The sequence below is a fragment of the Protobothrops mucrosquamatus genome, unplaced genomic scaffold, assembly GCF_001527695.2.
Source record: "Protobothrops mucrosquamatus isolate PMUCROS unplaced genomic scaffold, P.Mucros_1.0 scaffold_125, whole genome shotgun sequence".
Classification (NCBI taxonomy): Eukaryota; Metazoa; Chordata; class Lepidosauria; order Squamata; family Viperidae; genus Protobothrops; species Protobothrops mucrosquamatus.
Genome location: NW_015386201.1, coordinates 1,349,686 through 1,367,948, shown reverse-complemented (window position 1 = coordinate 1,367,948; position 18,263 = coordinate 1,349,686). Strand labels below are relative to the sequence as shown.

Here is an 18,263-nt window from a genome sequence, read left to right as displayed (position 1 = left end):
AAGTGATACTTTTTTCCTATGAGGTTTATTAAAGATATTAATAAAACAGTAGTATTGACTAACTAGAAATTTCAATTGTTTTACAGTAAAGCACAAGTCTTTAAAAATTAAGTGGTTAAAAAAAGAGAGAAAGATACATAGATGGGGGCTTTCAGCAAGTGCAAATCCATGCTCTTAAAATTAAATGCTTTAAAAATGTAGCATTTCTGATTAACTTGTTATAATCAATAATACTTTGCTTTTAGGGAATAATCACACTGAGAGTTCTTAAGGTGCCTGGAAAGGCACTACTGAGAAAGAATAAACCATTACTTAATGTGTATTACAGTACTTTTATTCCTACTGGCTGACCAGTATTTAGAAGGAACTAGTCAAACAATGTAGTAATATGGAAAAACTTCAAATATGGATCATGCAGGTTTTATTCAGTAAGTTTTAGCTCTTCCTTCATGTTAGCCATGTGACACAGTTTGCTGATTCAGGTCACTTTCCTTTATAGGTATGGGAACTTCATTATTCAACCCTGGATTAATTACATAGCAGGCTGAGCTTTTACTTGTTCAAATAACGCGGCTGCCAAGCCCAGTGGCCTTATTACAAGCAATGTTGGGTGGTTCTGTGGATGCACAGTTAGATAATCTGATCCTTGCTGCTTTCTCACATGATAGGTGCTGAATACTGAAAAAAAAGAGGAGAGTTTGCTTTTGTGTCATTAACAAAAGCCAGCCTGCTTCCAGAGCAGTTTTTAGTCCTTAAACTCTTACAGCTGTGATTAGGTGGAGCTGGCTTTCCTGGAATTGTAGCATAGATTTTCCTGTTGTGCTTCAATATCAACTGTCTCCAAGTTACTCACAGTGCTAAAAGCTTGGAATTACTGCAAAGTAGAGGAGGTCACTGTATCTCTCTTGACTTTTCATTTTCTGACAAGGAATCAGCGTGCTCACTTATCAGCAATGTTTCAGCTAAAATATTCAGGTGGAAATCCATTGGTGAGTATATACAGTAATGTTCAGCTGATAGTATGAAGAGATTTTTAACATAGACAAATTTGCAAAATTTAAAAACAAATTTGCAAAAATGGGTTGAGTAAGCTTTATTTCTTTTGACTGTAAACTTTGCTTTTATAGAAAGGTGAACTAGTTCAAAAGAGCTTTTTAATATTTCTAAATGTGATTATGTGAATAATATTGTGTTCAGATTTTTGATAATAAACTTAATAGAGTTTAGAAAAGCTGTTGGGCTACAGATTTCTGTAGGGCTATAATTCCTTGTTAAAGTTATTAAATAAGGCATTAAGTTTATTTTTCTGTAATTTTTTAAATCTACCATTACTTGAAATCCCATAGGAGACCTGTGTTAGATACCTGAAATGTATCCCTGATATTAAGTTTGTTTAAAATGGTTGTTTAGTATTAGGATAGTATTAGTATTGTTAATATTTTTTTATTACTGGTTCTCTGACATGCTTTGTAATATCACTCAACATGTTTGCTTGAACATGTGATTTAATATCTGTATCTTTGAATGGGCTTATATCTTTGCATAGTAATTAGGGATGTATTTTAGTTATTTCTAGAAATCATTGTTATTAGTATTTATGGTAAACGTATTTTTTTTTAAAAAAACAAACCTATATAAAATGATTTTTATGGCTTAAGAAACATTACTATAGTCTTTAAAGTACTTCTTGGCACATCTAGTAACCAGATCATTTGGGTGGGAGGAAATTAACTTTGGACTTAAATGTATAGCAATGTGTTTGAAATGCTTGGATCTTTTCCTTTTGAGGTTACTATGATGGCAGGGCAGGGGCCATATATTTTGCTGCCTGATATTCATGCACTTTGCATACAGAAGCTGATTGGAAGCTGAAACTCACTTCTAGTCAAGTATGGGACAGCACATTTTACTTTAAACTCCAGCAGGCTTGTTTTAGGAGCCAGACCACACTGTACATAGCACCGCCTCTTTTCTGTCTGCTGAATGCTAAAGTCAGTCCTGAGTAATGGCTAAGGAAAAGGTTAGTTCACGACTGAACGTTGTTGCAGTTTTTATTTTCTTTGATGCATCAACAGAGATCTGGTTTTATTGTTCTGTAAGTCTAGTGTATTTATCCACTTTAGAGACACTAACTTTTCTTTTTTGATCCATTCCTCTAGGCAGAACAATTAATTGCTTGACGTAGTTTCCTAATTGCTCGGTTTTAAAAGTCTGTACAAGTAGCTGCACAAAATAGAAAGACAATTCTGTATGTAGAAGAGTAATGTTTTATAAAGGAAGCCTATGTATCTACTTCTCTCTCTTTCTCTCTCCACCCCTCTTTCTGTGAGACGTATAAATACAGAGAGGGAGAAAAAGACATATACATATATAGATTTTAGAAAAATATTTTTCCTTATTTAATTTGTATGTAAATGCAAGAGTTATTGCTGTTAATTCAGTTTTGTTATACCATTGAAATCACTATACAACTACGCTATTGCACAAATTTCTCATGAAACTGATCCAATCTGTAATTCAGTGAATAATAAGCTACTTTAAGACATCAATATGGGATTACTAAAAGTCACTATGCCATAAATTTGCATCATTTCAAGAATGTGTTATTATTTTAATTAGAAAACTATATTATCTCCCCCATTGATTGATTACCCTTCCCTCCACACTCCAATGATTTTTTTTCAGTTTATATAGTTAAAGACTTCTATGGAAGAGATTTGGAGTGTTAAAATAACAAGTGGGGAATGAATAAAGCCGACAACATAAAGTTTATTGAATCTAGTGTTATCCATACTGGAGGCTATTTGAGATTCTCTAACTTTTTGGCAAATAAGTGTGAAATCCAATGGCACATTTTTCATGTCCCTCTGGAGCTAATTTTTGCCCTCATCATGAGGTAACTATGAATAAGCATTAGAGTCTGATTTGCAACTGTCCTCCATTGTTGAACACTTTTTTTTTTGCTATTATGGTTTAGTATAGTTACACATGGCATTGCTGCCCCTGAAACTGCATCCCTCACTTTAATTGTGGGGAAATACTGATTGTTGAAAGAGATTTAGCTTCAAAGCTTGCTAATGAGCATAGAGCTCCCTTCACTCTTTATGAATCAAGAGTTCTGTGTTAATTTTAGGGGAATAAAAAGAGAGATGTTCACACAATAGGGCAACCTTACAGAGTACGCAGTTGGGTCATCTGAAGCTGTCCTTTTTTATGAATCACAGAGTTTAAATGGACTGTACTCTTAAGAAGTAGATTTCTGCAAATGCGAAGCAGAGCTTTTGCTTATGGTTCACTGAACTGTCTACTTATAACAGTTCAAGATCATGACAAGAGCTTAGGGAAGAAGCATAACGTAGGGCAATTCTTTCAAAATCATTTCATGTAACATCTTCAGTGAAGGAGGAAATGAAAAGTAGTTTTAGTCGTTTCGGGGGCTGATATTTTTCAGGGGGTGGAATGGCTGCTGCATTCCTTGCTGAGAAAAGTAATTGTCAACTTACACTGCATTTTAGCTAACCAGCAACGGCTATTAAAAACAATATTTACACAGTAAAACAGTATTTGTACTTCGTGGCTGGAAAGAACAATAATTCTTGGCACTTCCTTACCTGTAATAAACAAAAAAATAAGACAAACTGAGATTTCTTTTTTAAAAAGTTCTCTGATTAGCAAATAACATGATATTCTTGCCAGGTTTCTGACTCACTGAAGCACACTTTTTATTATTATGAGTTTTCCTCCTTCTAATCTATATCTTTCAGCATATTATTTCATTTCACTCTTTATTTGCTCTAAATGTTTGCATATTATTTTGTTTTATAGTCACAATTTTTTTTTGAGACAGATATGACACACTCACAAGCTAGTGACCATTGTCCTTTGCAAATGCAAATTAATATGGAATCCAAAAGATGTAATTTAAGATATAAACAATCAATGAATGGACACATTTCTGATTCCAGTGTTATTCCTAAGGTCCAATTGCATTAAGACCCTTCAGGGGGGGAATTAGCTGATTTCATAGTGCAATTGAGTTGAATTTCAATAACAGATTTCACTGTGGTGGTAGTATTTGTCTGTCTTTACTGCATTGCAGTATAGTTCTTAAATAATGTAAATGTTTATCAAATGTCTGGATTTCTTGCAGTAAAAGATAGAAATAGAAGTTTAGGGAAACATACAAGAAAAAAGGTTTTTAAATATCTTCAATACATGGATGGATTCAAAACATGTCGTCTTCAGCATGAAAATATGGCTGAATAACTGTAAAAATATAACTTGAAACAGACATTTGAAACAGAATTTCCTCTTCTAATTGAATATTATACTATGCTTTCAGGTAGCTGATTGGCTTCCCTGGATTTTGCTGACGATACAAGAAACCTTTGCTTGAAGATGGAAACACTGGAGTCGGAACTGACCTGCCCTATCTGTCTGGAGCTGTTTGAGGATCCATTGTTGCTTCCTTGTGCTCACAGTCTCTGTTTCAACTGTGCACATCGCATCTTGGTCTCCCAGTGTGCTACCAACGAATCAGTGGAATCTATCACTGCCTTCCAGTGCCCCACTTGTCGTTATGTCATCACCCTCAGTCAACGGGGTCTAGACGGACTGAAGCGCAACGTCACACTGCAGAATATTATAGACAGATTTCAGAAAGCTTCTTTGAGTGGGCCCAATTCTCCCAGCGAAACTCGCCGAGAACGAGCTTTTGACAGCAACAGCATGTCATCGAGTGAAAAAGTTCTCTGCCAGTTCTGTGACCAAGATCCTGCTCAGGAGGCAATCAAGACCTGTGTAACTTGTGAGGTATCCTATTGTGAGGAGTGCCTAAAAACAACTCATCCAAACAAGAAGCCATTTACTGGACACCGTTTGATTGAGCCTATTCCTGATTCACATATCAGAGGATTGATGTGTCTGGAGCATGAAGATGAGAAAGTTAACATGTATTGTGTGACTGATGATCAGTTAATCTGTGCCTTGTGTAAACTGGTTGGGAGGCATCGTGATCACCAAGTAGCAGCTCTAAGTGAACGCTATGACAAATTAAAGGTTAGTTTCATCTTAATTTATTTATACTAAGAAGTATAGTGCCAAGAAATGAAAGATTTTACCTTATTTGTGTGGCTAATATTTGCAAGTGCATTTGTCATTCTTGTATTCAACATACCTATGAATTTGCTGAATCTGGTCCCTATATAAATTATTGATTTTGAATTAGAAATAAATTAATCTATGTCAAACTTCTAGATCTTGGTATAGGAAATTGAAATGCCAATGCTGAAGAAAATATATTTCTTCAGCATTGAAGAAATGTATTATATATACTTAACTTTGATTCAGTTTTTCCAGTTAAAAAGGTGTTGTTGTACATCCATACTGAAATATTTTGAGAATACCCAAATAATTATAGATGTAGGGTCAGTGTAAAAATGCCTTAAGATATTAATGTAACTTTAACAAAACAATCTACACTGGTTACTAAGTTTAACAGGTCTCAAAGTGTTCAGACAGACAGCTGAAAGAACTTGTTTGATCCCATTGATAAAATGTCAATATCTTTGGCACCTTCATTGCTTAGTTACTAATCTAATCAAGCAAACTTGTTATATGAGTTTTTCATTATGGATGCACATGAGTAGTATTTTTGAAATTTTCTTAATAGATTTTCCACATTATAAACAATACCAAATACAGCAGTAGATCAGTATTCTCGTATTTCATTGCAAAAGGATTCTTCTTCTCTGGTTTTACAGTAGTATGGAACAGATTTAAGTAGAACAGTGTAATTCCTGTAGAGTATCCATCTGCTATTTTAGGTGTCACATTAAAAGCAAAGCAGAAGACTAAGAAAGAAAATGGGAAAAACAAAAGTCTGTTCTTTCAGTTCCCTTAAGAAAATACTATTGTGATTGTAAAAAATTACAGTAAGCGCTGGCGGGGGTGGGGATGTGAACTTTGGCTACTGTGATTCTTACCTTGGAAACAATCTATATCTATATATCATTTACATCTCTATCTCTAAATACACACACATACATGTATAATTTTGTGTATCTACAGTGTTTCATTAGAAAATGATTTTGGGAATATTCTTCAAAGTACACAAAAACCTTGTTTTAATATATAGGTCTTAAAAGATAAATAATGCCAGTTTGGTTTGGACTATAGCTTGCACAGATTTATTTTAAAAGTTGTACTTAATTTTTAGATAATAATTTAATAATTATTATTTATCATCAATAAGAATTAATTAAGAGAGGTAATAATTTAGGCAGAAAATATGTGGTTAATTCCATGATATCTAAGACAATTGAATTACCTTAAATTGGTCTTGGATGACAACTATATAGTTTCTATTACTTATTGTCTTAATCTTTTATTATTTGCATGGTTTATATATTTTTCTTGGCAGACATTCATATTGTGTTTATTGACTGGATTATTTAATTTTGAGATGTTCCATTTGCAAAGCTGCTGTGGATTAAAAGAAATATATTTTAAAGCATAAATTCAAATAAATTGTAATAGGATATAATTTATGTATGCTTTGTGTTCATGTTCAAGCTAGCTTACTATACTATTACTTAAATCTTATTTCAATCTCTTCTTCATTACATGAGTAATCCCGTACATCAGCAGTTCTGGCATGCCTCCTGGACTAGCTAAGTTATACCTTATAGGTGTCTATCACATATCTCAGGACACAATTAGTAAATAAAAGAAGCATCTTTTTAAATAACAGTAACATTCTTGTAGTAAATTCACATGTTCGCATTGATAAACAAACATAGATCATCGTTTTGTGCAGTAGCAACCACAGCCTCCCAGACACTCTTCAGAGAGATGTACTGTTTTCCTTCACCGTAAATCTCCCCTTTAAGAAGGGCCCACAAGTTCTCCAGCACTGGAGACGTAGAATCCACCAATGGGTTAACTCTGCCTTCCTGCCCATTAGACCAGGTCAGCCAATTTGTCATGCCCGTCCTAGGGTAGCCACTCCCCCAGTTTTGACTCGGTCTTCAGCCCAGGCGGAAGTGATAGATCGGCTCCCGGTCTAAGGCAGGTAATAGAGATTAAAATATTGGTGGATTCTACTTGTCTCACACCACAGCTACTCCAACAGCTCTGGGACCAACGCTGTGTGAAATAGTCTGTGTAAAGCTTGGGGAAAGTGGGTTTCCTTCCCCTCAGGCCCAATTCCCTAGGGAAATCTCTCTTCATCGCGCAGCGTTGGGATCAACGCTGCAGCCAAATAGAGGTTATACTGAGGCTTTAACCATTCAAGGGAAACCCCCTCTCAGTCATCTCTCTTCAATTGCGCAGTGTTGGGATCAATGCTGCAGCCAAACCGAGGTTATACTAAGGCTTTAACTTCCAAGGGAAACCACCTCTCAGTCACTCAGCATTGGGCTCAACGCTGCAGCTGGAGTCCTGAGACTCCAAAATTCCGGCTTCTCCTCAGCTGAGCGCTGCGCAGCGTGGGGATCGACGCTGCAGCCGAATTCCTTCCATACCTCCGGAAGGGGGTGGGGGATTCCCCATCGGCTTTTCCGTCCTCAGCTGAGCAGCGGCCGTGGCTCTGGGGGGATGTTCCTTTCTGAACTTACATAACCGCTGAGATCCTCGCCAGCCGACTTTTCCCCGCGAGCCATATCCAAGTCCCCCAGCCACCTCCTGGTCAGGTCCTCCCGATCGCCATCTTGAGCACCAGGACACGTGGGGGATAACAAAGAAACTTCGGCTTCTTCCTTCATACAAATCTCCCGCCAATAGCCCGGAAGCCCCTTCGTCACAGGAACATAGAGACGCTTCCACCTTCTCTCTTGGCATTCTGACCGCCATTTCTTCTAGCTGTTTGAACGGCCGCAGCAATCCAGCAGGAATAGGTCCTGGTGAAGGCTTAAGCCCCCGGGGAGGAATAAGCAATCCTTTGATTCCTCTCTTTTCTCTCTTCCTTCCCTTTCATCCCAGACAGGGAAAGGGGAAAAATACGTGAATAAGAAACAGTCCATCGTTTTCCCAAACTGCTCAGAGTAATAGATGCAAATAAATAAATAAATAAATAAATAAATTAAAAAATTAAATTTAAATTAGCTACAGTCACTACAATAGCTTGACCAACCCTGGTGCACCTACTACTCTGACCACTTCTCCCAATTCTCTCAATGCCATCTGCTGCAAACGAGTGGACATAACAGGAACCGGACCCCAAAGGGGTGGGACAGCAGCGGTCCCTTTACCGGCCAGGTGGTCAGGAGAGCAGGACGATCACTCCCTGCTACACCTGCTTGCTCATCTCGCCAACTGATCCCCTGCCAGAGCTCCCTCTCGGGTCACTGAGATAGCTCACTCAGGATGGAGGAGTCTACGGTGTCTCAGCCCTTGAGCATCGCCTCCCCTCCCACCAACTGCAAAAGGCAAAAATCCTCCAAACAGGAGGCAGCAGGCAGGATCAAAGCAAAGGCTAAGTCCATTTCTGGTAGAAAACCTTCCAGGTTGGCTGAGAAACAGGCTAGCAGAAGGCACCAGGCACTGGAGAAGGAATTCTCCAAGGCACAAAAACAGGCCAAGGCAAAGGTGGAGCAAATACAGGAAACATCCTTTGATCTTCCCCTGGGACCTTCCACTCAAGGAGTATGGTTGCCGGATGGGTCCCTCCAGGTCCCTGAGGTGGGTCCACAGACAACACGGGCTGCACAATCCATACCTGAGGCCACTTTCACACCCACAGTGGCAGGACTCAGGGGGGCGGAACCCGAGACCAACCTCCCCGAGGATCGTCTAAAGACTCTAATTGAGCAAACGTTCCATAGGATGATGGCTGCTAGGGCTAACCACGGACCGAGAACTGAATCCATAATGGCCATGGCCCCACCCAAACCCCAATCAGGGGAAGCCGCGTATCAGGATTCCTCTTCCCCGCCACGATACTTCCACAGCAGGGAATCCTCCCCCACGGAGGACGACCAACACGACATGTCATGGTGGGAGGAGGAGGACCCCCCTCCAGACCCTCCTCCATTCGGAGGGGTATTTAACCAGGCCTTTTTCCTGCCTCTGCTCCGCAGAGCCAGCTCAACAGCCAACATTGGCCCAGATCATACCCCTCAACCAGAGCCACTGCCCAGCTCAGACCCATTGTTTCTAGAACCCATGGTAGCTCAGCACCATGTTCCTTACCCAACACTCTTCCGGAGTACCATTAGGAAACAATGGACATCACCTTCCCTACACCGGGTGGAACAGACAAGAAGCTGTTCAGTACAACACCAGAACAGTCAGAGGATCTCGGGGTACCAAAAGTAGATGAGCCTTTTGGCTTTCTTTTCTCCCCGACCGCAGTGTCGGGAAACATGGCAGAGGCATTAAAGTCCGACGACAAGAGATGGGAGCTCACATTCCGCAGGAACCACCAGGCGGTGGCATAGGCGGTAAGAGCTGCCACCTGCGCATCCTTTTTTGCAAGAACCTCCCTGCTCTGGATTCGTCAACTTCAAGCCAGACTTTCCCAGGAGGAGGTACAGACACAACAGGACCTGAGCAAGCTTGCTGCAGCATCAGAGTACGTCTCTGATGCCACACTGCATGCGGCCAGGTTCTCATCCAGAGCGATAGCATCCAACGTCTCAGCACGCCAGATGCTATGGCTCAGACACTGGCAAACTGACCCAAAGGCCAAGTGGTGCCTAGCCACGGCCCCCTATCAGGGTGGGCAGCTATTTGGAGAGGCGCTAAACCCTTACCTGACTGAGAATAAGGACAAGCGGAAAGTACTGGCCCACTCTAGCAGATGGGCCGACAGGCGTTCAACCCCATACGCCCGAAGGCAGTCCTTTTGAGCGGGAACAGGCTCAAGCTTCTCTCAGCCCTCTCAGCCGCCCCGGCCTTTCACCCCTTTCACTCCCAGACAGGACCGCCAACTGCACAGGTCCGGTCCCAGACACAGGCACCAAACCCAGAGCAAACGGCCCTTTCGAGGAAGAGGGCGTCCCTACAGAAGGTTCAAATGACTCTCAAACAACCCACCCCATAGGCGGCAGACTGGCGATTTTTTCCCGCCAGTGGGAAGCTGCCACCATGGATGCCTGGGTCCGGCAAACCATACGATTTGGTCTGTCCCTGGAGTTCATATCCAAACCCTTGGAACATTTTGTCCCGTGTCCCCAGCCAAGGAACCCCGCCAAAGGCAAACTCATGCGAGAGGCTATTCGACACCTCCTAGAGATAAAGGCCATAGAACAGGTACCGGTGGGGAACCGGGGACGAGGATTCTACTCCATCCTCTTCGTGGTTCCCAAGTCCTCGGGGGGATGGAGGGTGATCCTAGAACTCAAGGGTCTGAACCGTCATATCGCCTATCGAAAGTTCAAAATGCAAACCCTCCATTCCATCCTGGGCAGCATAAGGCACCGGGATTTCCTGCCGTCCATAGACTTAACGGAAGTGTACCTTCACATCCCCATTGCTCCCAGTCACCGACAGTTCCTCAGGTTCTATTACGTGGGACACCACTTCCAGTACAGAGCACTACCGTTCGGCCTCTCGTCAGCCCCATGGGTGTTCACCAAGATCCTGGCAGTATTGGCCGCGTACCTACGAACAATACCGGTATGCGTCCAGTGCTACCTGGACGACATTCTCATCCAGTCTCCTTCCCTGCAGGTCGCACAATCGGACGTAGCGTTGACAATCAAGGTCCTTCAGGAACATGGCTTTTCGATCAACTTCCAAAAGAGTCAGACCAGCCCATCCACCCACCTCCTACACCTAGGCGCAATCATAGACACACTCAGGGGGCGGGTCTACCTGTCACAGGAGCGTTGCGACAGCATACGATCCCTAGCCCTGAGATTACGCAGGGAACAAACAGTTCCCCTGGTCATGTTGTCTCAGCTGCTGGGTAAGATGGTATCATGCATAGCAATAGTACCCTGGGCGAGGTTACATTCCAGGAAACTTCAATGATTCCTCCTACCATTCCAGAGGCTGAGACTCAGCTCCTCCAACAGGCGAGTACGGGTCCCTCCAGAAACATTGCGGTCCCTCAAATGGTGGTCATCACCAGCAGTGGCCAGAGGGTCACACTTCAAGGAACCCGTCTGACTCACACTTACGACGGACGCCAGCCTGTTTGGCCGGGGGGGCGCATCTGCAGTCCATGTGGGTTCAGGGCCAATGGTCCCGGAGGGATCTGGAACACAACATCAACTGGTTGGAGTTAAGGGCCATATATTTAGCCCTCCAACATTTACACAACAGGGTAGCGGAACAACATATACTAGTCCTCACAGACAGAAAAATCATGGTCTTCTTGAAAGATTCAAACTTTTTCCTGTACCATTGCTTGAAGAAAGTGTCTTCTAAAAGCTGGCAGTAGGTCTTTGAGTTGATTTTGAGTCCATCTTCAACCCAAAAAGGTTCAACAAGCTTATCTTTAATAATATCAGCCCATACCAGTACCCCACCTCCACCTTGCTGGCATCTGAGTCAAAATGGAGCTCTGTACCAGTTACTGATCCAGCCATGGACCCATTCACGTGGTCCGTCAAGAGTCAGTCATCTCATCAGTCCATACAACCTTTGTAAAATCTTTCTTCAGATATTTCTTGGCCCAGTCTTGACATTTCAACTTATGTATCTTGTTCAGTAGTGGTCGGGTTTCAGCTTTCTTTACCTTGACCATGTCTCTGAACACTGAACACCTTGTGCTTCTGTGCCCTCCAGGTAGGTTGCAGTTCTGGAATATGACAGCACTGGAGGATAATGGATTCCTGATAGCTTCATGTTTGAATCTTCTCAAATCTTTGGTAGTTAATGTGCGTCTTTTTTTCTCAACACATTTCTTGCGATCCTGTTAACTATTTGCAACAAAACGTTTGATGTTTCTGTGATCATGCCCCAATATCTTAGCAATTTCAAGAGTGTTGCATCCCTCTGAAAAACCTTTTACAATATTTGACTTTTCAGAGTCAGTTAAATCTCTTTTTTGGCCCATTTTGCCTGAGGAAAAGAAGCTGCCTAATAATTATGCACATCTTGACATAGAGTGTTGATCTCCTTTAGGCCAGAGGCTCCCAACCTTTGGGGCACCAGGGACCGGTTGTGTGGAGAAAGATTTTTCCACGGACTAGAAGGGGCATGGTTTCGTGTGCTGCCTGCATCCAGAGGATGAGGCTTCACTTGTTTGTGGGGCCCGGTTGCTAGTATTCCCGCGGCCCGGTACCAGTCTATGGACCGGAGGTTGGGGACCCCTACTTTAGGCCACATCCTCCCTCATTACACAACTATACATCACCTGATATGCTTATATCCACTAAGCGTTCAGGTTTCTGCAGCTTGGAGGTGTAAAATATGCATGAAAATGATATCGTCAAAATACTCACTTGCCTAATAATTGTGCACACAGTGTATATGCTGCTTCAGATATAGCCAATTCCAAATGGCATATATTCTGTACTAGTAAAAAAAAGTTAAATCAATACCACTTCATATAAAATAACTAGCTTTTCGATTCCATTGCATTGATGAACAATTTTTGTGTTTATTTTGTATGCAATCATTAGCAGAATATCTATTTTCAACCCCAAGACTTTCTTGAACAACATGGCATTCCCAAATCTGAATAGGGTTCAGATTACTGAAACCTTCAGGAAAATCCTGTTACACAGAAGAGAGCAGCAGTGGAGAACAAGTGGCTTCGTTGTCAATATGGCAATCCTTCAACATAGTCATACAGTGAGAGCAATTTCTTCCAATTGTTACTGAATTGGGATTGGTCCTGAGAAATGTAAGGCTTTAAAGATAACAAGTGGGTTAGTTGGGGTAGTACTTGGAAGTCAACTATCCATCAGTGGCTGCTTTCAAAGTAACAGTGGTACTCTGGTAAAATAAGATCACGAACTATTACACATTTATATTCTGATAATCAGAGTTCAAGATTATTATTATTTTTAAAACAAGTTTTATTGATTTTCCAATTTTACAAAGCTCCAGGTATTAAGGAAGCAACATGATGGTTGGGTAATCCATAGTCCAATAACAAGCTCTTTCATACATATGTCAGGTTACATCATCAAAAATTTCCTCTCTGCTTCCCTTAGTTATTATATCACATTCAAATTAATACATTGCTAGCTATAACTCAATCAATTGAAACATTTATCAATATCTTTTGACTTATACGCCTCCATATCCTGTTTTTAACTTTTATCTGATTTCAGTTACAATATTCCAGTTGGCTTAATGTCCATAGTATTTAGGTTTTGGATAGCCTATGGTTCCCTTAGTTCATTACAAAATAGTTATCATATCTAAAATACACTTATTTATTCAGATAAATTCTTACTTTATTTCACAATCATATTCTACTTCTCATCCTAATATCATCACTTACTAATAAAATAACCTTTATCATCTGAATCCATCTTCTATATTATAATTCAAAACTATTATTCTAGTAACTAATTTTTATTTCCCTTATAGGTCTAAATCCTAAATATTAAATCAATTAATGTCTTTTAAAATCTCCTTAGCCCATTAAGTGAAATTTTAGGCTCTTCCATTAAAGGTCACATAAAAAACACCATTTTTTAAGTCTAACTCTGGCCTTCCTTTCGTGCCAAACAGGCTTCCATAGCAGAGCCTTTAAATCCTTGAGTGGATCCCCCTTCATTCCTGCATATGTCATTTGAATCAAGGGAGACCATCCAGTTATCAACTTTTCAAGGAAGCTAGTCTCTTCACAGTCATTAGATTGTTGGCCTAATAATTTGAGTCTCCATATTTGGCTTAATATATTTGTCGTGAGTTCAGGCTGGTCTTCTTCTTCTGGTTTCAGCTGGTTTAAATAAAGTCCTATTCAATGTTGTATTTGTTCTTTGGTCATCTGGGTTATCTAACTTCTCAGTGTACTGTGTATGTAAGTCTTCAGCACCTTCCGTCTTAGTGTTGCTTTCTTCAGTTTCTGTTGCTGTTGGAATTGATTTTTTAGATGAAATCAAGGTTTGGGTATCAGGGTTCTGAGTAGGTTGAAGCTGGTATTTTTTAAAGTCCACTTTAGTGTTAATTCCTTCTTCTTCTGTTGCCTTTTGAGTTGTAAATTCATTGTTTGAAGTCTGGGCTGCATTTTGTAGCTTTAAGGTGGCGCCTTTATCTTTCAGTCTGGAATTTATTAGCTCAGTAGTCTCTAAGATTTTTTTCAAGTATAAGTTTGTAGTTAAGTTGTGGGTGGTATTCCTCTATTTCTGTGGTGTTTACAGATAGTCCTTTAGTGGAGGCTATTTTTAATAAAAGTCAATAAATGTCCACCTCCAGTATAGAAAGTTATTTTCACTACCCAGCTGTTTTAAGTTCTTATCTTTTTTGATAATGTCAAGGACAAATCTTAGTCTCACAAGTCTCCCAGTCAGAAAAAAAAATCACTTGCTGTACCAAATTTTGCCACAAGATGTCCCCAGTAACATGTAAAGTTAAGCTTTTATCTGGTTTAGAAAAGGAAGAAAGAAATATTCTTTTTTTTCCAGCTTAGTAAATAGGTAAAATAATAAGTCTCTGTAGGAATAAAAAACCTTTTAGGAGCCCAGGTATCCAGAAATTACAAGTCCAAATATTTAGTCGTTTAATTTAGTTGTTCTTTTTTCCCCTTAGCTTTATGTTCCCAGAGTAGGCAGGAGCCGCAGAATTAAGAGGGGGGGGAGAATTTCCAAAGGCTTTTACAGGAAAGTAGTTGGGAAGCAAGAAAGGTAAGGTAAGGTCTCACCCAATTCCTCCACGTTGCTTTCATCATGCTTAGTAGTGCTTTTCTTCATTGGCCCAAAGGAGCTGCCTCAGATCAAACGGAAGGGCTGCCGCCCTTCTGCGATCTATCGAGGGTCCTCCTCAGCGGTGGTCGCCCCTCCAGGGTGACTTTCAACCCTTTCCAGGGTCTTCCGATGGAAGGAAACCAAACGGCGGAGAGAGCGGTCTCATCGCGCATCCGCCAGCGCCGCGATCGCAAACTGGAAGCCCAGAGTTCAAGATTATTAATTTGCCACATTGATAGTAATAATATTTATCTGTAGAATTAGTGCATTTATAAATTTGTGGAATTTATGATTCTGTATTCTTGTCAACATCAATATCTGCAATCATTGGAAGTCACTCTTAAAATAAAGAAAATGAATTTTGACATGTAGTAAAGGAATGTTCTTAGGTAGAAGTAAGTAGACCTTCCAATGACTACATATAGTCATATTTTGCTGGTCACCAAAAACATGATAATTTTATTTTTGATATTAGTATTCCATTTGCTCAAAAATAAACCTGTGATAAGGAATGAATAATACAAATAAATTCAAATTAGTATTATATTTTTCTGTAATCAAAATATAGTTACATCTTTATGATAAATGAATGTTGCTGTGATTCATACATTTTGGATTGGTTTTAAAAGATAATTTCTAAATTTGGAGCTTTTTATTCTTTGCTTATGTTGAGTGAAGTAAATGCACTGTCCTATATGAGAATGAAATAGATTTTATATAACTTGTGAAATTTGATGCTAAGAAGTCCATGTAGTTTTCTTGGCAGAAGTACAAAAAGAGGTTTGCCATTGTCTTCTTCTAGGATGTGAAAGATATACCAATTACAGGTCCTCCTTGACTTACACTGTAATTGAGCCCAGAATTATGGTTGTAAGTCATGGCGGTCATTAAGTGGATCTTCATGTGATTGTGACTGATTTTATGACCTTTTTTGTGGCGGTTCCTAAGCAAATGCAGTAGTCATAAAATGAATGCTACAGTCATTAAATGAAAGCTCCAATTGTTAAGCAAACTCATTGTCCACAATGTATGGGTTTTTGCCCCAAACCCAGAAGTAAATATGAGTTTTGGGCAAAAAAGTCATAAGTTGCAGTTACATGATCATGGGACACTACAAACAGCTGTAAATGTGGGCTGGTTGCTAAGTGCTTGTAATATGATCAAATGACTGCAGAGCAGAGGTGGTCATCAGAACTTTAAATTTGGGTTGTAACTACCTTGGAGGGGTTCCATCATAACTTCAAACAGTTATTAAGTGATTGAGGACTACCAATAATCAGAACACCAAAGGCTTGTTAAAAGCTAATTTACCTGATTATTAATAACTACCAAAAATGATGTTGTTCTTTATTGTTGATTACTATTTACAGTGAATCTTGTTGCTGCCATTACTATTATTGTGATTATTATTTGTGGCACAGGGTTTCATGGATTCTAAGCCCCAAAATATTTGGGATAATATGCTACAAGGCTTCTTTTTTTGTTGTGAAAGAGACTAAAAGACTAATAAAATAGGGGACTTCTGGTTTATGCAGTAGTGACCGGTCGCGGGCTTGCGGTTTTCTGTACCCCCACGGGTAATTTTGCCTTGCCAGGGGACCCTAAATGGGTCTAAGTTGCCCCAGAGAGGTGGCAAAGAAAGAAGGGTGCCCCGGCGATTCTGGAACGGCGGTGGTCGTTCTGTTCGATTTGGGGAAAGCCTTCTAACCCGACAGGAGAAAAGCTGGCCATACTTCATTGACCAGCCCAAGCTACTTGCAACTGAAGTCCAAAAGTACTAACCAGCACAACAGTGAACAGCGTGTTTGAAACTGGGTGAGGAATTTGATCTTCTCTTTTCTATTCTATATTTAATTTCCTGGAAAAGATCCCCAAGAAGCAAAATACCTCTGAAAGGGAAGGAGGAGGATTTCCACCCCACCCTTATACTAACAGAAGCGGCAAATTAATCTTTTTATGGAGGATCAAAATATATGGAAGTGAAATAAATATAAAACCTGAAATTTAAAACTTAAATCTAAAATTGTTGAATGGTTAGGACTCTCATTCTAAAGACAATTGTTCATTTTGGAAATTGAAAAACAAATAGATGCTGACACCTAGTGGTGGATGAAGATATAACAGCTATGACTTTCACATAGGACTTGGCAAAACCTGGGAAAAGCTAATCTGTGTTTGTGACCTTTAAAGCTTTAATAACAAAGAACAGCTGTGACAAAAAAAGACAATAATCTGGGCTGTAGACAAAGAAAGAATTATAAACTTCAGAAAAAAAATCTTTTTTGAACTCTTTGGATTATAAATATCTATTTAACTGGGACTCTAAAGCTATTTGCAGAGAAAAGAAAAGAAGAGAAAAACTCAAATTCTTGGCCATCATGGATCAAAGACATGTAGAAAGAACATATCAAGAAAACATAAATACTCCTCAGGAGGAGATATATAGTATACTGCAATTAATTCAAATATCAATGATTTTAAACCACAAAGAAATCCAAAATAACTTTGAAAATATAAATCAAATATATTTCCAAGTTAACTCTACAACAAAAAAATTCCCAGAAACCAACAACAGAGAAGGAGCAGATAAAACAGATAAGTGGATCCAAAACTGAGAATAGAGATTTGAAGATGGAACTTAACAAAACAAGGAAACATGATTTAATCCTAGTGGGGAAAAAATCGCAAGAATTGGAAAAAACAACTTATCCCTTAAAACTACAAAATAAATCTGAGGACAAGAAAACAGATTGGATAAAATGTAGAGATGTCAGGAACATCGGAGAGAAAGAAAATGATAAGAGAAGTGGAGAGAAAGAAAAAGAAAAAGATTTTCAACGAACATGGAAAGGCAAAAGCCCTGTACAGACATTTCACCTGATTTACTTTTTATATCTACAGCAGCGGTTCTCAACCTGTGGGTCACGACCCCATTTGGGGTCGCACGACCATTTCACAGGGGTCGCCAAACAACGCCGTCCGCCATTTTTTTTTACCCTTTTCCTTAGCTGTGCTACTCCCTCTGCTTGGCGGCAGCCTGCATGCAGGAACTTTACCAAACATGCCCTGCAGGAGGCGTGTGAAGAGCACAGGCGCAGAGCAAGGCCCCACCCTCCCCAGGGACTCATTTCAGATTTAGGCGGCAAAAGTTTTTCTCGCGCAGAGGAGAGAGGTAAAACAATTGCGGAACACTCGGGAATCCCTTGCAAGGCCCCAGGTACCTTGGTGCTTATTTCCTAATGCCTTCCCCCCCACCCCGTGTTTTCTGCTCCACCCCGAATTCTCCTCCCTTCCACTCTCCTTAAGCAGCCATTTATGATCTTAATACAGCCCTCAGTCTGTCTCCCTTTCCACACCCCCTAAAATTCTTCCTTCAGGCATGTTGCCAGGATAATGAAATGGGGCATAGTAACCTGTGCTAATCCTGCAAGATTGTATCTGGCCAGATGTTAA

General features: G+C 40.2%; 1 protein-coding gene across 1 annotated transcript in view; it reads left to right on the top strand.

Moving 5' to 3' along the window:
* The window catches only part of MID1 (midline 1), a 253,963-nt gene that overhangs the window by 47,568 nt on the left and 188,132 nt on the right, over positions 1-18,263 (top strand). The window contains exon 2 of the mRNA XM_015817159.1: positions 4,343-5,058. Within this exon, the coding sequence (XP_015672645.1) occupies positions 4,399-5,058 (660 nt within the window). The 5' untranslated portion in view covers positions 4,343-4,398. The remainder of the gene's footprint in view (positions 1-4,342; positions 5,059-18,263) is intronic.